This window comes from Tursiops truncatus, chromosome 3 (genome assembly GCF_011762595.2).
Source record: "Tursiops truncatus isolate mTurTru1 chromosome 3, mTurTru1.mat.Y, whole genome shotgun sequence".
Classification (NCBI taxonomy): Eukaryota; Metazoa; Chordata; class Mammalia; order Artiodactyla; family Delphinidae; genus Tursiops; species Tursiops truncatus.
In genome coordinates this window covers 169,840,234-169,862,264 of record NC_047036.1, presented here as the reverse complement: position 1 = coordinate 169,862,264, position 22,031 = coordinate 169,840,234, and the positions used below count along the sequence as shown (strand labels likewise).

Genomic DNA, 22,031 nt, shown 5'->3' with positions numbered 1-22,031 from the left:
AGCCACAGCCGGCCCCTCACCGGGCACGGGCGCCGGGGCTGGGCTGGGGAGGGGAGGGGAGGGGAGCCGTCCTGCAGGTTATCCCAGCGCCTGCGCTCCCGCTGCCTGCGCTTCACCCTCACCTGTGCCGCTCGCACGCGGAGCTGGAGCTGCAGCCGCCGTCGGCTTCCCCTTCTCCGCGCGCCTTCCTTGGCTTGGCTGGTGATGCCCGCCTGTTGAAGCTGGGTTTTTCTCTCCTGTTTGCAGGTGCCTTTAACCACGCGGTGCCTCCCGCCTCCGCTCATCCGTTTGGAGCCAGTTTCGGCAGTGGGGCTGCATGTCGCAGCGCCACGCTGAGCCTAACCCCGCTGCAGGCGGTGGCCAGCACCCCGGCCTCTTCCTTTCAGGCCCCGCCCCCTGCGGAGCCGAGGCCGCCCCCGCCCCCTCCGCACCTGGGCCGGCCCCCTCCGGGGCCGCCCGCCCTCCACGCCCCGCCCCCTCCTAACGCCGCCTTGCCTCCGCCCCCCGCGCTGCTCCCGGCTAACTCTGAGCCCGTGCTCCTGCAGAACCTCGCGTCCCTCCCAGCTAACCAAGCTTTCTTACCTGCCTCCTCTGCTGCCTCTGTGCCGCCTGCTAACGCCTCTCTGTCCATCAAGCTCGCCTCACTTCCGCACAAGGTGTCCCGCCCCTCCTTCACGGTGCACCACCCGCCCCTGCCCGGGCTGGCCCTCGCCCAGGCCGCGCCCGTGATCCCGCAGGCCAGCTCCACGGGGCCGCCCGCCGTGTGGGTTTCCCTTGGCATGCCACCTCCGTATGCCGCGCGCCTTGCGGGGGTTAAGCCGCGATAAAGACCTTGCTTAGCTAGCAGTTCGTATTCTGTAAGGTAAGGCTAGAGCTCGACCAGGCGGCCCATATGAGAACCTGAACTGACCTTCCTTTGCAGAAAACAGGCGGGCCCGCGGGGCTCCGTGGAGGGGCCCGGGGGCCAAGGTTGCTCTCCTGCGGCCGGGAGGTGCGAAGGCGAAGAGCCAGGGAGGCAAGGGAACCCGGGCGGCGAGAGCAGAGAGAGGGAGGGTGTGGCTGGCCCCGCCCCCTCCGCCGCTGCCGGTGGACCCTCCCCCCAGGTCGCCCAGGGAGGGGGCCAGGAGGAGTCAGTCAGTCAGGGTTGGCGTCCTGGCCGGGTGGAGCCTAGCTCGAGCTTGCCGCCGCCCTAGGCTTGGCGTCTGCAGCAGCCTGGGACCTGGGCAGCCCCGGCGTGGGGTCATGGGGGCAGCTCAGGATCCCAGCTTTGCCTTTGTGTGCGCTCTTGGGCCCCTCAGCCCGTTTCCATAAACGCGCCTTATGAGGGTTTAGGGAGAGCTCAACGCGTTTAAGGCACCTGGTACACGGCAGGCCTTCTGGACGTGGGGGTCGCGTTTGTTGGGCTCCTTAGCTAGAGGGCCTGCCTGCAGGGGCCGATGGGCAGCAGGGTGAGTGTGGCGCCAGCCCCACAGGCAGGAACGCCGGGCCGGTGGCGGGGCTCTGTAGTTGTGGCCGAGGCCCGGCTCCTCCGGCCTCCGAGGCGCACGGGCTGCCTTTCAGACCGTCCGTGTGGGGGTCAGCGGAGACAAGCGTAGGAAGGGCCCGCTTTCGGGAGCTGGAGGGGGCACGCGTCTGCGAGGCCTCCAGGGAGGGTCCTGGGCCCCGGTGCAGCTGGCCTGGCCACTGCTGGTGCCATGTCCACATCCCCTTGGGGCCAGGACTGGAGCGGGGGTCCTGCCTGCCGTCCTTGGCTGTCTGTCGTGTTTTTAAGTGGAAACAGATGGGAGGCCGCTGGAGTCTGACGGCCTCCTGGTCAGGGTGCAGGTCAGTGGACAGCCCTACCCGAGGCCTGGGCATGGGCTGTGCCTCGGTTGTTGGAAAAGCCCAGAAGGTAGGGCGGCTCAGCCTGCAGTGGCCTCGCGCCGTCAGAGGAGCTTGGAGAGGGCAGACGTGCACTGGGAGGTCGGGGACCAGGCCCACAGTGGACGCTGCCTGCCTGCCGTCCTGGCCGCGCCGGCCTCACTCCTGGGGCATGCAGGCTTGTCCTGGAGCGCTGCCCGGCGTGGGGACCGGGGAGGGTCTCCTGGGGAGGAGGGGAGGCCAGGACCCAGCCAGCGCCCCACACGCACTGGAAGGGCCTGGGGACAGGACCTCCTGCCTCTGACAGGGCCCAGAGGCGTGGCTCAGGGTGCTGCCACCACCTCGTCTGCCGTCTGTCATCCGTCCGTCCGTTCGTAGGTGGCTCTGGCGCCCTGGCCTGGGGGTGCGACGGGCTCGTCTGGGCGCGAGGCTAACGCTATGCTGCCTTTCCTCCCGCGCCGTGTCCGCAGGTAACTAGGATTTCTACCTCAACCGCGAGACTATGCAAGGATGGGGCGGGCTGGCGGCGCGGGGCCCCCCGCAGGACGGCGAGGACGGATGGAGGCCAGAGGACAGGCTCTACTGTGAATCAGCGCCGCGCACAGCTGCGGAGACGGCGCGCTGGGGCCTGGCTCCAGCCTGTACTGTCGATAGTCTTAGATAAAGTATTTATCGTTTTTTAAAAAGTATAAACAATTTTGACTTATTTTATTTCACCGAAGTCGTGAAGGCAACCTATCGAGAGATGTAGATACTATATTATATGAGAGAATATATGTAAAGACATCGCCGAAGGACCGGCCCACCGCGGAGACGCTGGCAGCCGGCCCGGTGCTATCTCGTCGCCAGGCTCGCGCCTCCACGTGCTCTTGGTGCTGACTCTCGAGGTTGACCACGCCAACGCCAGGTCCTAGCGCCTGGCGTGTTCATTCCCGCCGCTCTTCCCATACCAAAGGCGGCGTCTCCGGTGGAGGCCCGCCCCGCCCCGCCATCACTGTGAACGGCCTCGGCTCAGCCCTCGGGATGGCGCCTTTGGCATCGGAACGGCAGTCCTGCGCGGCAAGGCTGCGGTGGCGGAGCCTCGAGGAGGGGACCCGTTCTCAGTGGTGCTTGTGAGGAGGGTCTGGTACCCGACTCTGCTGCCTGCCTGGCTGGCTCACTCGTGTGACAGGTGCATTTACTTTTGTACGTCTCTGCTCGCCCTGGGCTCACGCCGCAGCCCACCCCCCCCCCCCCGCAGGGTCGGCTCCTGTGGTGGCCGGGGACGCAGGCGGGTTAGTTGTGGGTGCCTGCTTTGTCTACAAGGGAGTCACGCTGACAGGTGACAGTATTTTATAGAGAGATGATGAAAATTTATAAATTTCATAGACGGACTTCATTTATTTTTAGACTGTATGACGAATACACAGTAAACTAAAGAGAAAAGGAGGAAAGGAAAGTGAGGGGAAACCCTCCCGCCTGTTCAAGTGCACAGCGGCACTGGCCCAGGGCCCTCCTGCCCACCCTGCTGAGGTGACACCTGCTCCACCCGAGCGGCCACGGTGGTGCTTGGGAAGGGATGCGCTTGGGGTGGCCGGGCAGGAGGGCTGCTCCCTGAGGCTCCGAGGTGGCCGGTAGGGTTCTCGGTCCCTCGAGCACAGCACCTGTGACTGGTCCTGGGTCCCTGGGTGGGGCAATGTTGTCTGTGTGCCTCCCGAGAAGCTCTCGGTCCCCCGAAAGGGCCAACATCGGCCAAAGGTGGGCGCCCCGGCGAGGGCTGAGCGTGGGCAGTCGGAGCCCCATCCTCAGGTGTTTGCCACCCAGGCGGCACCCGTCAAGGAGCGCGGGAGGGTGGGCCTCTGTGTGGTGGCCTAACGTGAGCCTTCCCCGGCCTGGCCGACTCCACATACCCTTCAGAGGTGGACGCCACGGGTCCTCTGCCTGCCCTTGAGTGGGGTCGGTGTGGTGGCCGAGGCCCGGCCCCGCTTCCTGACCCCCGGGACGCAGGCCACAAGGGTCAGAGCGGGCCAGTGCGCTGCCTGCAGCCACCTCTACACTGTGTGGGGCAGCAATCAGGCTAGAGACGGAGCCTTCCTCCTGTGACCGCCCGCCCTGCCCCCCTTCCCCCCAGGTCGGTGCTCCCAGTGCACGACGGTGCTGTCCTGACCCCCGGCCCCCGGCCTCTCCAAGAGGCTCCCCTCCCCGTGTCAGGAACACAGGGCTCCCGAGAAAGCTACGGCGCTGCCAGCGGAGCCCCCATCTGAACAAAGGACACTGTACACAAACACTGCGTCACTTCGGGAGGACCACCGCGCCGCGTCTGTCCTCTGCACGCACGCGCAGGCACCAGGGGACGGACGACCCGCGCAGGGCCTGCCCCACAGCGGGGCCCAGCTCGGCCTCTCCACACCCACCCTCCGGTCCCAGCCTGAGTGCCGCTGCTGACGCCAGCCACGGGAGTAGGGCGCCGGCTGGCGTGCGTGGGGAGCGGCCCTGCGGGAGCCCCACCGCTGCTGCCGACGCGGGTGCTCCAGGTCTGACGGCTGCTGTCGCTTTGCTCAGGAAAACCTAACAACTAGGACAGCCTCCAGTCAGGGGATGCGTTCTCTGTTCAGCTATGAATCGTGACCTATTTAAGAACCAGCCCCCACCCCCCCTGCCCTTATTTATCCTGCCAGCCGGCCCGTCTACAGTTAGGACTGTTTGTTCTCATTTACACATCCATCCACGCTGGCTCTCGCATCCCTGCCTTGGTTTGTAACGGAGACGGGCTTTGCTTTCCTGTTCTGGTAGCTTATGTTTCAGTTGGGGCGCTGGCTCCACCCCCTCTTCCCAAGGGAACCCCACTGCACTGCGTTTCCACCTGTAGACGCTGTAATAAAATACCTGTTTTCACTTGAACCTGGTCTGGTGGCAGTGTTTCTTCCCGACCGTGACATGGCAAGGTCCTGGAGCGCAAAGAGGGTCCCGGGCCGTGATAGCCATCCCCAGTTGGGGAGGACGGTCACTCCCAGCAGAAGCCCCACCTGCTCCGGAAGGCAGGCCCTGTGACCACAGCAGACAGTGAGCTCCACCTCAGGGAGGCCCAGCCCCTCCTTCAGGGCCAACACCTGACTAGGTCAGGCCCACCCAGGGTGGGCCTCCTCCTTGACTAACTGAAACCGACTGCTTGGGTACTTTTCACACCACCAACAAAACCCTTCCCGAAGTCCCGCCTGCACTCGGCGGGAGGCCTGTGAGCCCCAGAGGCCCTGTGGGCTGGGCCCCAGCCTCCCCACCTTTCCTGGCTCTGGGTTCTAGGCCTCCTCTCCTCTGTTCCTACTGGGCACTTAAACCTTGAACCTGGGCAGGGCTTCACTTCCCTCAGGACCCCGCTGTGACTCTGCGGGACCGGCAGCCTGCGGAGGACAGAGGTCCCTCTCTGCATTCACTGCACCGCCGTCCCGTGTGAAAAAGAGGTACCTTTATTTGAACAGAACAAACTGGCCACCCGAAAGGCGCACCTTCCAGCTCTGCCCAGAGGCGTCCGGCCGGGGCCTGCCCCTTCAGCAGGAGAATTCACAGCAGCCCCAGCATGGGCCCACGCCCTTCACAGCATCACCTAATGTTGTACATTCAGCCTGCACGGGGCAGGAGAGTTGCACCAGCCTCAGGCACCTGCCAGGCCTGGATGGACGCACCCAAGGGGCTGGGCACAGCTCCTGGGAGGGGACACCTGTCCCCTGGCAGCAGCATGTGGCACTGAGGTGCCACAGTCCAGTGGGTCCCAGTGCATCCAGAAGGGGCTTGCTGGATTGTTTCTTCAAAAAGGCAGCCCCTGCGGATCCTGGGGCTTTTAAAATCTGTAAACCAAGACACCTCCCACGACAAATCCAGGCTTGGCCAAGAAACCGGGGACCCAGGGAGGGTTCATCCAGCCCCCAGCAGGAAAGCTGAGGAGCCCCACACCCAGACTCATGCCTTCAGGCCGCTCAGCTGGAACCTGGCCTCCTCTGATATGCCGAACTGCTCCAGGGGATCCTGTGTGGGTGGACGATGGTGGGGGGGGGGGACGGCATGAGCCTAGGCCCAGAAGACCCCCAACTCCCACCCCTGCACCCACGCGCACCTTGCCAGTCATCTTCTGGATCTCATTCCGGTAGAAGATGAGGCTCCTCCGCATGAACTCGTAACTAGGGAGGAGGGTGGTGTGAGTCCACAGGGCCTGCCCCACCCCTGCCCCAGGCCCCCAAGGCGGCCGCACCCCACCTGGCTCGACGCACCCCACCTGGCTCGACGCAGAGCAGCCATCCACTCCTGACACTGCTCCTCACTGCAACACTCAAAGTGATACTTTCTCTCTGGGTCCTCTAGAAAGCCTGCGGAAGGAGTAGCCCCCATCTGTCCCCGCTCGCTCCCACCTCCCCCCCACCCAGCCCTCAACTTCCTCTTGCCATTGTCCACGACTGTCCCCTTTCCAGCCCCGGCCCGCCTGGGCCCACTGCTTCCCACCAGCTGGGCGTCGGTTGAACTGTGTCCCCCAAAAGATGTATGTTCGAGTTTTAAAAAACATGAGACATTTCCCAGGACTATGAATCTATCCGGATGTGGAATCACTGCAGGTCTAAGTAGTTACAAGCAGTTGAGCTGAAGTCACGCTGCACTAGGGTGAGCCTCTAATCCAACAGGACTGGTGTTCTTAAGAAAATGAAACCTGGACACTACCACACAAGGGAGAAGATCCCATGAAAAGGAAGGCAGAGATGGAGTGAAAACGGTCGCCAGCGACCCCCCAGAAGCCAGGAGAGAGATCATGGGGGCAGATTCTCCTTCAGAAGGAACCAGCCATGCCAACACTCTTGATGTCACACTTCTTGCCCCCCAAAACTGGGAGAAATAATTTTCTGCTGTTTAAGCCCCCTAGTCTGTGGCACTCTTGCAGCCTCCCCAGAAGACTAGTTAGTAGCTCCGTCTTCGCCTGCAGACCCCACCCTCTCAAGACGACCCAGGAGAATCCTCCCAGTCCCCCAGCACAGGGCCCTGATCCCAGGAGAAATGAAACAATTACAGCGAAGCATCCACCCCGAGAGAGCAGCGCTCCCCAACAAGACAAGGGCGGCCTCTGGGGTAGTGCGCTCGGCCTGGGTCCCCACCCAGAGGAGCCAGCGCGAGTGGGGCTGCCCGGGACACTGGACTCAGCCTCTGGGGACTCAGGCGGGGCCGCGCCGGGGTGGAGCGGGGCGGGACGGGGTCAAGTAGCCTCGCCCCAGGCCGCACTCACTGATGGAGAAGCCGCTGGGCTCTTCCTGAGTGACTCTGCAGTGCTCCAGCAGCAGGGCTCCGACGGGCTAGGGGCAGACAGGGGCATGGGGGCGGGCACCGGGAACCTGCCCCCGCCCCGCCCCCGACTCCACACCCCGCCCCCCAACTGCGGCCGCCCCCCCCAACTCCGGACCCCGACCCCGACCCCGACCCCGACCCCAACCCCAAACCCCGACCCCGCCCTCCCCGCCGCCTTACCTCCGCCTCGTCCGTCCGGAAGTAGAAGAGGAAGTTGACCACCAGCTTCACCAGCCGCCGTTTCACCACTGCGGGAACAAGGCGGGCTCGCGCGCGTTCCGCGGCTGCCCACCCCCGCCCCCCGGCCGCCCTGCCGCCCGGCCGCTCCGGCGCCTCGGGCCGCTCACCGCTGCCCTTCTTGGGGCCCCGCATGCCCAGCTCAGCTGCCATCTCGGCCGGCTGCCGGGACAGCGCCTGCAGCTCCTTCTCGTTATAGCGCATGGCGCCGCTGGGACCCAGAACGCGGAGCGCTGGGCCGCGCCCTCCGGGCCGCCGTCCTCACTCGCGCCGCTGCCGGCGCCAAAAGAGTCCCACGGCGTCGTCCCGGAAGCGCGGCCGGAGCTACCACGCCTGCGCGCTCCCGGGCCGCTCAGCCTGTCCTACACCGGCGAGTGGCAGAAGCGTCCCGGGGGCCGCCGGGGCCGAGAAGAGCCCTCGTGGGGCGCACAGAGCAGTAGGCAAGATGGACGGTTGTCACGTAACCAAGCAACAAGGTGGACCCGGGGTGGAAACGATAAAGCACCCCCACGACCTATAGAGCCCAGTACTCAAGGGAACAGGCGGACGGGAGTGGGAGACGAGAAGCAACTCGCTATCCCGCGAGAACTGGCTCCGCGCGAGTTTGGCCCACGATAAGGACAGTGAGAGCCGGTGCGCACGCGCGCTTCGGCTTCCGGCCTGCACTCCTGCTGCCCGCAGTCCTCCAGCCTCCGAAGCGTCTAGCCCGCGCCGCTGGGCGGGCCGGGCATGCGCACACGGAAGAACCCCGCCCCGCTTGCCCTCGGAAGTGCTTCCTTAGCCCGCGGCGCGCTTGTGCAGAACGAAGTCGGCGCGGCGGCAGAGGTGGTGGCCGAACAGGCGACGGCGGTGCGGCCGCGGGTGAGAGTTAAGAGCCGCGCGGGGCTAGGGCGGCGACCGCGAGGGGCTCCCTGGAGGGGAGTAGGCGAGGAGCGCCTCGGCAGGGGCGCGGGCTGGGGGCGGGCGCCGGCTCCGCGCCCGCGCCCGGCGCTGGGCAGGCCCGACCCCCACACCCTCGCCCGCTAGGAGCTCCGGCTGCAAAGGCCCATTGGGTCGGGTCGGGTCGTGGTCCGGGGCGCCTTCCCTGCGCCCGAGGACTCGTCCGTTGGCTTGCTGGCTCTGTGGTCCGGGACTCACCTGGATAGGGGTGACGGCGGCCCCAGTTCCAGGCCCACCGAGTGGAAAGGAAGGTCCGGAGGCGGAGCGCCCGGCACCGCGCCCGAGGCCACCAGAGCCCGTTAGCTGGGCCCGTTTCGCAAGCGAAGCCCCGAGGTTAAGTGACTTCCCCGCCTGTCAGTCTAGGTTTCTTATACCATTCTTCTTCCTGCCCCCCAAAGCTCATTAACTTCTTCACCTTTCCTATTCGCCTGATTTTCTTTGCTTGTTGTTAAACCTTTGTACTCAAAGCTTTTTCACCTCACACGCCTAGCGGTTGTATTTTCCTACAGGTTGAAACAAATGGATGTCTTTTTTCCTTTCCCCCGTGGAAACTTCCCTCTCAAAGCTGTCATCCTCCTGCTCCGGTCGGGACTGGAGCCCCACCTTGCAGCTGAGTAGCTGTCCTAGAACCTGTTGTCCGGGCTCCCCTGGGCTGGCTTGTTTTCAGTGTGACCATCTACTCTCCTTCCTTTCTTCCATCAGAGCTCATCAGGTAGCTTTTGAAGAAGTCGACTCATTTTTTTTTTTTTTTTTTTTTTTTTTTGCGATACGCGGGCCTCTCGCTGTTGTGGCCTCTCCCGTTGCGGAGCGGACGCGCAGGCTCAGCGGCCATGGCTCACGGGCCCAGCCGCTCCGCGGCATGTGGGATCTTCCCGGACCGGGGCACGAACCCGCGTCCCCTGCATCGGCAGGCGGACTCTCAACCACTGCGCCACCAGGGAAGCCCTCGACTCATTTTTTTATATTGAGCTCTCGGTTAGCTGAAAACGGCTTTATTTATCCTTACAGGCAGAAGGGTGGGTGTAAAGTTCCAGATCAAAAGCCCCCGGTGGGAGCTGTGAAAGCATTGCCCGTCTTAGGAGTTCCCTGCTGTCCTGAAGGGTCTCGTCCCGTTCTGGTTTCCGACCTCTTGTTTCTGATTTTCTTTCTGTCTAGTAGAAACTTTAGGTTTTCATTAGTGCTGTGAAATTTAATGGTTTCTTCGTTTGAGAGTGGTTTTTTTTGGTTTTGTCTGAAAATTAGGTTCTTTCAGTTCTGGGGTATTTTCTTTTATTTCATAGGTTATTCCTTTGATGATATTCTCCACGTTTGTTCTTTTTAATTGTTATTTTATGTGGGTCTATAGTTGATTTACGACATCGTGTTAGTTTCAGGCGTACAGTAAAGTGATTTATACACATACATGTGTCCGCTCTTTTTCAGGTTCTTTTCACATATAGGTCATTGCAGAGCATTGAGCACAGTTCCCTGTGTTATGCAGGAGGTCCGTATTGATTATCTTTTTTTTGAATAAAGTTATTTATTTTATTTATTTTTGGATTTGTCAGGTCTTTGTTGCTGCGCACGGGCTTTCTCTACTTGCGGCGAGCAGGGGCTACTCTTCGTTGCGGTGCGCGGGCTTCTTGTCGTGGCAGCTTCTGTTGTTGCGGAGCACGGGCTCTAGGTGCGCAGGCTTCAGTAGTTGTGGCGTACGGGCTTAGCTGCTCCGCAGCATGTGGGATATTCCTGGTCCAGGGCTCGAACCCGTGTCCCCTGCATTGGCAGGCGGATTCTTAACCACTGCGCCACCAGGGAAGCCCTGGTTATCTATTTTAAATATAGTAGTGTGCCCACGTTTCGTTCTGTTTTCAGTTCGTGATTTCTAGATTCTTGCTTTGCCTGTTATTATTTTGCTATTATTGTTGTTATTGTTGTTCATTTTCCTGTTCTCCATTATGAAAGCCTTCTTTAACTCTTACATTCAAGCGCTCGTATTCATTGTTTTGTCAGGTTCATCACGTATTTACTTTTAAAGGTTTATTTTTTTTTTTAACTTTGTTTGTTTATTTAGGCTGCACTGGGTCTTAGTTGTGGCATGCGGACTCTTAGTTGCAGCATGTGGGATCTAGTTCCCCGACCAGGGATGGAACCCAGGCCCCCTGCATTGGGAGCGTGGAGTCTTACCCACTGGACCACCAGGGAAGTCTCAGGGTTCGTCTGGTTTTAATTCACCATGCTCACCTTTGGCATCTATTCTAGTTTCACGATGTGGTAACGTCTCCTGTCATCCGGGAGGACGTTAACACCTTCTATTGATGTTTCCACCAGGTTTCTTTTTTCTCTGATACACACGTTTCTTTGCGTCTGTTTATGTTAAGTTACCAGTCTGCATGGAGAGTAGTGCTTCTCATCTAGCGAGCTCAGTGGGCCTGGCAGAGTGCTGGGGTTTGGGGAGTGTGGGGGGCCCCCAACTGTCAGTGTCTGAGAATACTGTCTCTGGTGCTCTCTTCCCAGAAAAGACTCCTGATCTCCCCTGGGCTGGGAGCACCAGCTGGGTCTCCTGCCTGCTGGACACAGACCAGGGGAAGGGGTGTTGCCTGCTGCTTAACGGGTGGGTTTTTTGTTGTTGTTTTTTTTTTTTTTTTTTTTTTTTTGGCTGCATCAGGTCTTCGTTGCTGCGCGGGCTTTCTTTAGTTGCGGCGAGCGGGGGCTACTCTTCGTTGTGGCGCGTGGGCTTCTCATTGCGGTGGCTTCTCCTGTTGTGGAGCAGGGGCTCTGGGTACGCGGGCTTCAGTAGTTGTGGCTCGCGGGCTCTAGAACGCAGGCTCAGTAGTTGTGGTGCATGGGCTTAGTTGCTCTGTGGCATGTGGGATCTTCCCAGACCAGGGCTCGAACCCATGTCCCCTGCATTGGCCGGCGGATTCTTAACCACTGCGCCACCGGGGAAGCCCTAGTAGATGGGTTTTGATGGACCTGCCCCCTTTTCTCTCTGGCCTCATCTCAGTCTCTGATAGCTACTGGCACTCACTGTAACGTGGTGAGTGATTAAGTACTTGCTTGCGTTTGGGTTTCCTGAGCCAGTCGGATCCTCTCCACAGGTGCTCTCACGACACCTGTGGCGCGTACTCCCGGCTAGGACAAGAGCTTGTTCTGGCTGCTTGAGGAGAAACTGGGCTCCCCCCAAACTGACTGGAACTCTTGGCTCTGGTAGTGTTTTGCCTTTACCAGTTGGCGGCTCTGGGTGGACTTGGCGTGAAATAAAAAGTCTAGTCCTGGGATTCTGCAGCCTCACCACGTGTGAGGTTTTTGTAAACTCATCAGGTCACACTGCCGGTCGGTGGCACAGCTGGCTGGTGTCTGGACTGTTAGTTTCCTGTGGTCGGTGCAGCAAACCACCACCGACTTAGTGGCTTAAACGACCTAAGTTCATGATGCAGCTCTGGAGGTCAGGAGTTCATTGTGAGTCTCACTGAGCTTTATTTCTTCTGGAGCCTCCAGGGGAGCATCGGTTCCACCTTTTCCAGCTTCTAGAGGCGCCGCATCCCTGGCTCGCGGCCCGTCCTCCATCCTCACAGCCGGCAGCGCAGCATCTCCCGTCTCTCTCTGCCTCTGACCCCCCTGCCTCCCTCCTATAAGGACCCTGTGATGACACTAGGCCCCTTGGGGAATCCAGGGTCCTCCCCTTCTCAGGGGCCGTAACTTAACCCCACCTGCAAAGTCTCCTCTGCCCCGTGAGGTGACACGTCCAGGAACCCTTGAGATTGAGATGGGGCCATCTTTGGCAGGGGTCATAGTCACTCCTGGGCCCCATCCCTGTGAATTTACCCCAACAGAGACAAGATGCCAGGGGCCTGGGGCCAACATTGACCAGTGGGAAAGGGAGTGTAAGATGAGAGAGGTTCCTGGAGGTTGGGTCTGAGCTGAGCCTGAAGGAGGGTGGGAAACAGTGGCTGGGCTGGAAGAGACATCAAGGGCTCGGGAGAGCCTTCCTCAGCCGCGAACGAGCCGTGAACATCTTGTGCGTTAGGCAGTGGCGGGGGGATAGGTTGGTAGATGTGTTCCTTGTTTCCAGCAAATGTACAGCTGAGCCGGAGAAGCAGAATTTAGGCTGAGAGAAATAAGTGTAAGACAATCAGAAAGGGAATTCAGAGGAGGGAGTGAACAGCATGGGCTTGGGTGGTCTGGGGAGGCTTCTTGGAGGAGGTGAGACTAATTAGTGAGACCTTGGTCTCATTTTGCCCTTTGCCATTTCGGGTCCTTGGGCCTTTGCACTCCTCAGGCTGGGGGGACTTCCTCAGTCCACCCACCAGGTCACCTGGAGATGCCCTGTTTCTCCTTCTTCCTCATTTCCATGTGCCTGGCCCATAGTGGACCCTCGGCCACTGGAAGAGACTTGGTAAAGCGTGGGCATGAGGCTGAGAGCTGCGAGAGCTCTGGGGGATGAGGCTGAACCAGGAGGGCGAGGCCTCCCGCGCAGCCTCACAGCCGCCCCTTGGCCTCCACAGGTTTCCTCTCTGGTCTGGTAGAGCCCCAAGGTCCTCACCATGGACTTCCAGCATCGCCCCGGAGGCAAGACCGGGAGTGGGGGCGTGGCCTCCTCCTCTGAGAGCAACCGGGACCGTAGGGAGCGCCTCCGGCAGCTGGCCCTGGAAACCATCGACATCAACAAGGTACACGTGCCCTCCCGCCGCCTGTGCCCACCCTGCACCAGGGAGCTTCACCTGGAGTGGCAGCTCTCAGTGTCCACCAGAGGCCGGCTGCTGTTCGTAGCCCCACGTTTGAAGGGTCTGTTAGCACAGGAAGCTATACTTAGCCAGAGGTGTGGGGAGTCGCCAGTGGTGTGGGCCCTGATGGCACCACGGGCAGCGAAAGACAGCAGCTTATCCGTACAGAGCTGTAGGGAGACAGGCCTCTGCCTCGGCCCTGGGGATACGTATGTGGGTCCCCCTGGGCGCTGTGGGGTGTGCAGCAGCATCCCTGCCCTGCCCCCGCGCCAGATGCCAGGAGCTCCCCAGTCACAGTGGCCACAGATGTCCCCATATGTCGCTCAGTGTCCCTTGGGGGGCGGAATCACCTCCGGTGAGACCCCAGGGATAGGGATTCCACTGACCCCAGGAGACTGGGTTCCATGACCACCTGACCTCTGTGGTCCTGGGATGCTGTACACATTTCAGTCCACACCTGAGTGGGAGGGAGAGGAGGTGATACAGATGATGGGGGCCCCCCTGGTTTACACCAGCTGAGCATCGGGGATTTATCCTGGTGTCCAGCGTGAGCAGGGAGCAGACTCAAGGTTTTCGCGAATAACTGACTAAGGGTTTCTCAGCTTGGAGGTGCGGCCCGGTCATTCCCTGGGGCGTGGGGGCCATCACGGGCGCTGTTGGGTGTGGAGCAGCACCCTCACCTCCACACTTGATGCCAGGAGCCCCCAACTCGTGACAACGACTGACGTCCCCAGACATTGCCCAGTGGACCCTGGAGGCAGAGTTGCCCTCGATGTGCCCCTTGGTGTTCAGTGTATAGGTCCTCTTAGACTTTGAAACGCTCTGAGGTGTGTCGAGCCCGCACCGTGTGCCGGACGCTCCCAAAGCCCCTCAGAGGCCTGGCCTGGGAGGTCAGTTCTGTTACTCTTCCCATTTTCCAGATGAGGAAACAGAGTTGAGGGTGGGATTGTCATCGCCAATGACGACACGGTCTCTGGGCGGTGGAGTTGGGACCTGAACCCCTGCTGTCTGCTCTGCGCCTCTTGAGTGGTCACCAGTTGGCCCTGGAGCCCCTGCCCCACTCACGGGATGTGCAGAGACGGGGTCTCCTAGGGCCTCGGGTTGGCCCGCTTGCTCCTCTGCCCGCGTCAGGCTGTGCTGCGGCACGAGGAGGGCTGGCCTGGTCGGCGCCATGGAGATGCGTGAGCAGCGGTGCTGTTTCGGCTCTGCCTCCTGGACCCCGGGCTGCCGAGGACCCTTCCCCGAGCTTGCTGCAGGGGCGTGTGGTCAGCCCCAGCCCCACCCAGTGGGCTCTGCGGTGCTGCCTGGGGGGCTCCTGCTTGTCCTCTGCGCCCCCTCCCCCGCCGCGAGCGTTCGCCCTGAAGAGAGTGGTGTTCTCTCAGCGCCCGTGCGGGGTCCCCAGGGCCCCTCCCACCGCATAACAAGCGTGCTTCCTCCGCAGGACCCCTACTTCATGAAGAACCATCTGGGCTCCTACGAGTGCAAGCTGTGCCTGACGCTGCACAACAACGAGGTGTGGCCCCGCCCCTGCCCCACCCCCCACCCCGCCCCACCTGTGCTGCTGTGGACTTGGCGAGTTCTTCAGTACCGGTGGCACCGTTGCCACAGATGTGTATCTGGGAACGTGGGGACACCCTGGGACGTTCCACGTCAGGGCCGGGGTCGTGAAGTCTAGCCGGTGTGGCTCTAGTTTGCGCCTTTGAAGCAGGCGAGAGTCTGATGCTCCCTCACGCTGGGCCCCTCTCCTGGCACGAGTAGGTCCCTTTGTCCCTTTTCTCGTGTGGAGGACGTGCTTTGTTTCTGGTGGTTGCCAGCCCCGGTCGGCAGCACTGAATTGAACAGCCCGATATGGGAGGGTCTCCCCGCGGCATTGGGGCTGCTCATCCTCCGGGGAGGACCGTCCTGGGCATGCTGTCCCCGGGGGTCAGAAACCGCCCCCACCACCGGCCCCCGTTGAGAACCACTGATTCGCGTGTCTCATCCCTGGGGCATCGTGGAGATGGAATCACGGGACATGATCACTCCTGGGTTTCCCCACCACTTCCAAGCAGTGTCCACAGCCCACGCTGCACCCCAGCAGCTGCAAGACTGCCCGCGTCGCACCCTCCGGAGGCCCGCCTCACCCCCGGCTTTTGGGGGTCTCGTTCCCCTGTGTGCAGACCCACTAGCGCTCGTCTACTCAGCAGCGATCGGGTGCCTATCGGCACCTCCCCGCTCGCTTTGTCCTGAGCTGTGCGTCCCTCTCCCGTTCTAGGGGAGTTACCTCGCGCACACCCAAGGGAAAAAGCATCAGACCAACTTGTGAGTACCTCGCGCCCCTTCCCATGCCCGGCGCTCACCCCCACCAGAGCTGTCACCTCACTTGACCCCCGTCCCCCCTGACCTCGAAGCTCCAAGGTTGGCTGGGGCAGGGCGGGGGGGTGGCACTCCTGGCACCTGGGCCTATGGCCTTGGCGGCCTGTATGGAGGGGCCTCAGCCCCATGTCCGTCCCACCTGCAGGGCCCGGCGAGCAGCCAAGGAGGCCAAGGAGGCCCCCGCCCAGCCGGCGCCAGAGAAGGTCAAGGTGGAGGTGAAGAAGTTCGTGAAAATCGGCCGCCCGGGCTACAAAGGTAAGGATGCTCTGTGGCCTTGGCGGGCAGCCCCACACCCATCCACACCCACACCCACACCCACACCATCCGCCTCTGGGGAGTGGCTTCCTGTCAGAGGGCTTTCTTCCCTGGGGGCTGGGACTGCCTTCCCACCGTGAACTTTCACACACATGCCGGAGGAGGAGCAGTGTCGTTATTCTTTACGCTCCTAGCAAAGGTGGGTGAGCTTGTGGGACATGAGCGCGAGCCCTGGTGTGGCTCTCTCCTCTGACCACGGAACTGGGTGCTGGCTCTTCTTCACCTGAGGAGAAAGGAAGGGGAGGGGGAGGGTCTGTGCGTGCAGCAGCGCCTGTGTCACCTGGTTCGGAAAGCCAGTCAGGCGGCCCAGCTGGAGCACAGGGGATACAGGAGACCGTGTGCCAGGGGCGGGGGGGGGGGGGGGAAGGCAGGCCACCTGGTAGGCGTCCTGCTAAGGTGGGGACATCCTGCGTGTGGGTGGCGTTTCGGGGCGTGGCGTGCAAAGGCCCTGGAGTGGGCCTGCTTGGTGAGCCAGGACAGGGATGGCACTGTTTCCCTGGGGAGGCCACCACAGGCTTTCTGGCCAGTCCAGGCCATCTGGCGTCTTCCTGGGTGTAGCGGGGAGACACTGAGCACCCGTGTGGAAAGCAGCCCAAAGCCACAGAGCTCTGGCAGTGGGCACCCTCTCCCAGAAGTGGGGGCACAGTCTTGACCCTCACACTCGATGCTCCCCAGGTGGGGGGGCAGGCAGTGGGGAGGTCTCCCTCCCACCCCCACCCCCACCCGTGTGATCTGGGGCAGATGGCACCCGGGGTGCAGCCCTCCCAGCCCTGGATGGTGCCCGTCCAGCTGCGGATGGCTCTTGTGCTTCCCCAGCCAGGTGACCACCCCCAGGCCTGCTCTCCCGTTTGTGGCTAGTGTTAGGCCAGCCCCAGGGCCCCTTAGCTGGTCCTGACACCTCCTGTGTTGCAGTGACCAAGCAGAGGGACACGGAGATGGGTCAGCAGAGCCTCCTCTTCCAGGTGAGCAAAGGCTGGGGACCCAGTTCTGAGGGAAGGGGCTCCCTGAGAGGCGGTGCTGCCACCTGGCCGTGTCCCCACAGATCGACTACCCCGAGATTGCCGAGGGCATCATGCCCCGCCACCGCTTCATGTCCGCCTACGAGCAGAGGATCGAGCCTCCGGACCGGCGCTGGCAGTACCTGCTCATGGCCGCCGAGCCCTACGAGACCATTGCCTTCAAGGTAGCGCACTGGACCCCCGAGAGGTGGGGAGCCGGCCGAGGAGTTTGCTCCGTCCGGGCAGCTGGCCTCCAGCCCACTCCAGGATGCCCCTTCCTGCCAGGGCCAGGGGTATCCCTCTGGGCCCTTGCCTCTTGAGAGGGTGGCAAAGGACAAGGCAGCGCGAGGGCCGGGGGCTGGGCATCGAGGTGGGTGTCCGCCCAGAAGCAGAGACCCCTGACATGGCCCCAGCAGTAAGGTGTCCCTGCTGCTGGCTGTTCATGGATTCCATGACCGGATCTGGTCCCCAGATGGACGTTAATGGCATAGCGTAGATCACGGCTTTCTCGGGCTTGCAGGTTTGCTGAGCGGTGGAGCAAGGACATCAGTCGACTCTGTTACCCCTAAGCTAGACCCTGTCCCCTCACAGAAGGGCCTCCTCAGCTAGGCCATCTCGTGGTCCTGAAGGCCTATCTCTGCCCCCTGCTCCACCCCACGCAGGTGCCAAGCAGGGAGATTGACAAGGCTGAAGGCAAGTTTTGGACTCACTGGAACCGGGAAACTAAGCAGGTGAGTCACTGCAGGTCCAGGCAGTTGCCGAACCTTCTCCCAGCCCGAGGCCCAGGGGCCACGCTCAGCCTCTCCTTTCTGTCCAGTTTTTCCTCCAGTTCCACTTTAAGATGGAGAAGCCACCGGCCCCGCCGAGCCTCCCTGCAGGGCCTCCTGGGGTGAAGCGGCCCCCACCCCCGCTGATGAATGGTTTGCCCCCTCGGCCACCACTGCCCGAGTCATTGCCCCCGCCCCCGCCAGGAGGCCTGCCCCTGCCCCCCATGCCGCCCAGTGGGCCTGCGTCCTCGGGGCCTCCGGGCCCTCCTCAGCTGCCCCCACCGGCTCCCGGTGTCCACCCCCCAGCACCAGTGGTCCACCCCCCAGCATCTGGAGTGCACCCCCCAGCTCCTGGGGTCCACCCACCGGCACCAGTGGTCCACCCACCAGCATCTGGGGTCCACCCCCCTGCTCCGGGGGTCCATCCCCCAGCCCCAGGGGTCCACCCTCCAGCACCAGGGGTCCACCCTCCAGCCCCCGGGGTCCATCCTCCCCCATCTGCTGGGGTTCACCCCCAGGCCCCAGGGGTGCACCCACCAGCTCCTGCAGTTCACCCCCAGGCCCCGGGGGTCCATCCTCCAGCTCCCGGGGTCCACCCCCCAGCCCCAGGGATCCACCCCCAGCCTCCTGGGGTCCACCCCCCACCTCCTGGGGTCCACCCATCAGCTCCTGGGGTCCATCCTCCAGCTCCTGGGGTCCATCCCCAGCCTCCTGGAGTTCACCCCTCAAATCCCGGGGTGCATCCCCCAACTCCCATGCCTCCGATGCTGAGGCCCCCGCTGCCCTCCGAAGGCCCTGGGAACATTCCTCCCCCTCCCCCCACCAACTGAAAAGCCACCCCTGTCCCAGCAAGTCTGGCCTTGTTTTCCTGTGTTCCCCCCCGCAGAGTGAAGTTGAGTTTTTTGTACAGGGCTGGGCCGTGTTCCCAGAGCCCATTAAAGAGTCTTTGCTAACCTTGGAGCACACTGCTGTGTGGGCTGGCCGGCGGGCGGGTGGGCGGGAAGCACCCACTCGCTGTGGGTGTACACGCACGGCTGCCCTCTGCCACCTATGGGGGTGGCTCAGGGTTGGGGCCCCACCAGGATCCCAGGGGGTGGCCGCTGGCAATGCTGTGCCCTGGAGGCTGCTGGGTGAGGACAGACCCTGCTGGCCAGCAGTGGGTCTGGGGTCGCCCTCTGGGAGGAGAGCAGAGCAAAGGCTGCTCGCTCTCCTTGGGGGTCTCTGTGGGCCCCGAAGGCGTGGTGAGCGAGCGTGCAGTGGGTGTGGGGGTTCGCCCCCCACCTACCCAGTGGTCCTGTGGGGCAGGGGCTCTGCACCTCTGCCCTCCTCCAGCACCCTCCACCCCCCCAAATTGTTGATCGTTTGGGCCACACACTCCCTGCTCACATTCCTGCTCCTGGCTCTAAAGGGGAAAACTTGTCAAGGACATTTTGACAAATGGGTCACAGGCCACACTTTGTAGCACTGGTGAGAAGAAGATAGATAGGCAGCTGAGCCGGAACAGAAGGGGCTTTGAGGAGGCTGCCGGCCTGCCCGGGCTCACAGCGGGCACTGGCCCCCAAGGTCACATCCCTGAAGGAGATAGGGGCCGCCTTCTGGCACAAACATTCTTGCTCCCTCATATAAGCTGGGGCAGCCCGGCCCCTCCAAGCTCCCATGATGCAGGGTCCACCTCTCTCTCAGCTGGCCCTGGTGCTGTTGGCAATGGGGGCCCTGCTGGGGGCCAGGACCCTCAGGGGAGAGGTCTCCAGCACCCCGGCCCTGCCCAGGGAGCCAACCCCAGGCGGCGGAGGCGGAGAGCTCATCTTGCACCAAGACTGGGACTGGCCACCCCCTGGCGTCTGGCCACCAGGCAGCCCTCGGGACCCCCTGTGCCTGGTGACCCTGGATGGGGGTGGCAACAGGAGCAGTGCTCCCCTGCGGGTGGTGGGGGCCCTGAGCGGCTACGAGCGGGCGTTCCTAGAGGCTGTGCGGCGTGCCCACTGGGGGCCCCGGGACCTGGCCACCTTTGCAGTCTGCCCCCCGAGAGACGGGCAGCCCGCCCTGCCCCATCTGCAGCAGCTGCAGGCATGGCTTGGGGGGCCCGGGGGGCGGCGGCTGGTGGTCCTGCACTTGGAGGAAGGTACGTGGGGCCCTAACCCAGGGGCCTGGGCGGGGGGCCGGCTCTGGTGCCCCAGGGTGGGAGAACCCTTGGGAAGTGGAGGCTGATGGCCACAGACGTGGGTGATCTTATCTTTGCCCTGCCTGGGGCAACAAGTCCTCCTGCAGTGCCTGGGGAGGGTCCCCTCTCCTCCGACCTTGGAGCCACAGGGGGCAGGGCCAGCACAGCCTGAAGGTCCAGCCGAGGAGGGCCCCTCCCCCCACTCCCTGACCAGGCTGCCCAGGGGGCCTGTCCCCAGGGACCGCTGGCCTCAGACACACTACAAGGAAGGGCTTTACCCCAGGACATCCCCAGACCAAGAGACCCCAAGGGCTCCACCCCACTGCCCACAGTGTCTGTCACTCCTCCCAGGCCACCCGTGTCCCAAGGAAGCGCTACACCTGGGGTCCAGGGGCGTCAAGCCTCTCCCTCTAGGTTCCCCGGGGCTCTGGGTGGGGTGGGGGCTCTCCCTCCTGCAGGACTGGGACAGGCTTGGGGGAGGGGCTCAGGCATCCCCTTCCCCACTGTCCTGGCCGCAGTGACGTGGGAGCCGACCCCCTCGCTGAGGTTCCAGGAGCCTCCACCTGGAGGAGCCAGCCCCGAAGAGCTGGCGCTGATGGTGCTGTACCCAGGGCCTGGCCCGGAGGTCACCGTCACCGGGGCCGGGCTGCCCGGCGCCCAGGTACCAGGGAGTTGAAGGGGACTGCCCCTGGGCCACCAGGAGCCCTCACTCAGGGCGAGGAAGGGGTTACGGTTTTGTTGATTTTTTTAACTGGGTTTAACAAAAAGGCTGCAAGTGCCCAGGTTGGAATTTTGAAGGGATGCTAAGGGCAGCAAGCAGAGCAGGGCTGGCGCCCTGCGCGCCCACTGCCTGGCTGAGCCCCCATTTCCGCAGAGCCTCTGCCTGAGCCGGGACTCCAGCTACCTGCCCTTGGTTGTGGGACGCCCCGAGGCGGCCTGGCGCGGGCCTGGGCTCGCCCTGACCCTGCGGCGCCGCGGAAACGGTAGGTCTCGCCCAGACAGGGACAGGGATGCTGCGGAGCGTGGTGGGGACGGCTGTCCTCGACCCCCAGACCTCCGGCGCTGAAGCAGCGCCGCGCACGCGCCTCCCGTCGCAGGTGCGCCACTGAGCACCGCCCAGCTGCAGGCGCTGCTGTTCGGCGCCGACTCCCGCTGCTTCACACGGATGACCCCGGCGCTGCTCCTGCTGCCGCCGCGGGGTCCCACGCCGATGCCCGCGCACGGCCAGCTGGACTCGGTGCCCTTCCCGCAGCCCAGGTGCGCGCGGGCCCGGCCCTGGGGGCGCGGGGAGTGGGGGGCGGCGCAGCCTTGCGCCCTCACGATCCCCCACTCTGCCGTCCAGGCCGTCCCCAGAGCCCGAGGAGGCGCCGCCCAGCGCCGATCCCTTCCTGGAGACGCTCACGCGCCTGGTGCGCGCGCTGCGGGGACCCGCGTCCCGAGCCTCGCCGCCGCGTCTGGCCCTGGACCCGGGCTCGCTGACCGGTTTCCCGCAGGGCCAGGTCAACCTGTCGGACCCCGCGGCGCTGGAGCGCCTGCTCGACGGCGAGGAGCCGCTGCTGCTGCTGCTGCCGCCCACGGCAGCCACCCCCGGGGTCCCCGCACCACTGCAGGGTCCGGCGTCCGCGCTGTGGGCCGCGGGCCTAGCGCGCCGGGTAGCCGCCGAGCTTCAGGCGGCGGCCGCGGAACTGCGCGGCCTCCCGGGGCTGCCGCCCGCCACCACCCCGCTGCTGGCACGCCTACTGGCGCTGTGCCCGGGGAACCCGGTCGGCCCCGGCGGTCCGCTGCGCGCGCTGCTGCTGCTGAAAGCGCTGCAGGGCCTGCGCGCCGAGTGGCGCGTGCGGGAGCGGAGCGGGTCGGCACGGGCGCAGCGCAGCGCCGGCGCCGCGGCCACCGACGGGCCGTGCGGGCTGCGCGAGCTGAGCGTGGACCTCCGCGCCGAGCGCTCGGTGCTCATCCCGGAGACGTACCAGGCCAACAACTGCCAGGGCGCGTGCGGCTGGCCGCAATCGGACCGCAACCCGCGGTACGGCAACCACGTGGTGCTCCTGCTGAAGATGCAGGCCCGCGGCGCCGCCCTGGCGCGCCCGCCCTGCTGCGTGCCCACGGCCTACGCCGGCAAGCTCCTCATCAGCCTGTCCGAGGAGCGCATCAGCGCGCACCACGTGCCCAACATGGTGGCCACCGAGTGCGGCTGCCGGTGACCCCGCGCCGTGCTCCGGCCGGCCCATATTTATTCGGACCCCTTCATCGCTCCCAATAAAGACCAGAAAGCACGCGGTTGGGGTGTCCGTGCATGTCTGGGGACAGGCGGAGGCCTCCTTCCCCCATTTCTCCTCTGGCAGGCAGGGCCGCGTCCTCCCCGTTGGCACCCACTGCCTCCCTGACCCCGACCCCGCCC

The 22,031-nt window shown here is 63.7% G+C and overlaps 4 protein-coding genes across 18 annotated transcripts in view; 3 read left to right on the top strand and 1 right to left on the bottom strand.

Annotated features, from left to right (window-relative positions):
* Positions 1-2,556, top strand: part of DOT1L (DOT1 like histone lysine methyltransferase) — a 55,042-nt gene extending 52,486 nt beyond the window's left edge. For 11 of the 12 annotated variants that reach the window (XM_033854837.2, XM_033854842.2, XM_033854839.2 and 8 more), the window contains one exon: positions 247-2,556. In XM_033854837.2, the coding sequence (XP_033710728.1) occupies positions 247-827 (581 nt within the window). In that variant the 3' untranslated portion in view covers positions 828-2,556. The remainder of the gene's footprint in view (positions 1-246) is intronic. The other variant, XM_033854848.2, reaches the window with a different exon arrangement.
* Positions 2,557-5,280: 2,724 nt separating this feature from the next.
* Positions 5,281-7,639, bottom strand: PLEKHJ1 (pleckstrin homology domain containing J1). Of its 3 annotated transcripts, none has more exons than XM_033854852.2 (6): positions 7,506-7,639; positions 7,339-7,406; positions 7,100-7,166; positions 6,088-6,197; positions 5,948-6,011; positions 5,281-5,859 (listed from the first exon to the last, which is right to left on the bottom strand). In XM_033854852.2, the coding sequence occupies exons 1-5, from the start codon at positions 7,597-7,599 to the stop codon at positions 5,970-5,972; spliced, it is 381 nt and encodes a 126-aa protein (XP_033710743.1). In that variant the 5' UTR covers positions 7,600-7,639; the 3' UTR covers positions 5,281-5,859; positions 5,948-5,969. The 3 variants fall into 3 exon arrangements, with proteins under 3 accessions (XP_033710743.1, XP_033710744.1, XP_033710742.1); XM_033854853.2 differs by having other exon boundaries at positions 6,102-6,197; XM_033854851.2 differs by having other exon boundaries at positions 6,107-6,197.
* Positions 7,640-8,119: 480 nt separating this feature from the next.
* On the top strand, positions 8,120-18,425 carry SF3A2 (splicing factor 3a subunit 2). Its single transcript, XM_033854850.2, has 9 exons — positions 8,120-8,256; positions 12,819-12,983; positions 14,479-14,550; positions 15,292-15,338; positions 15,538-15,647; positions 16,620-16,669; positions 16,750-16,890; positions 17,368-17,436; positions 17,523-18,425. Exons 2-9 carry the CDS (start codon positions 12,858-12,860, stop codon positions 18,300-18,302), a joined length of 1,395 nt encoding a protein of 464 aa, XP_033710741.1. The 5' UTR covers positions 8,120-8,256; positions 12,819-12,857; the 3' UTR covers positions 18,303-18,425.
* A 62-nt stretch (positions 18,426-18,487) lies between these two features.
* AMH (anti-Mullerian hormone) lies at positions 18,488-21,930 on the top strand. 2 transcript variants are annotated; one of them, XM_033854849.2, is made up of 5 exons: positions 18,493-19,594; positions 20,152-20,294; positions 20,508-20,616; positions 20,731-20,890; positions 20,976-21,930. In XM_033854849.2, the coding sequence occupies exons 1-5, from the start codon at positions 19,129-19,131 to the stop codon at positions 21,832-21,834; spliced, it is 1,737 nt and encodes a 578-aa protein (XP_033710740.1). In that variant the 5' UTR covers positions 18,493-19,128; the 3' UTR covers positions 21,835-21,930. The 2 variants fall into 2 exon arrangements, with proteins under 2 accessions (XP_073659605.1, XP_033710740.1); XM_073803504.1 differs by lacking the exon at positions 20,508-20,616 and having other exon boundaries at positions 18,488-19,594; positions 20,636-20,890.
* The last annotated feature ends 101 nt before the right edge of the window (positions 21,931-22,031 follow it).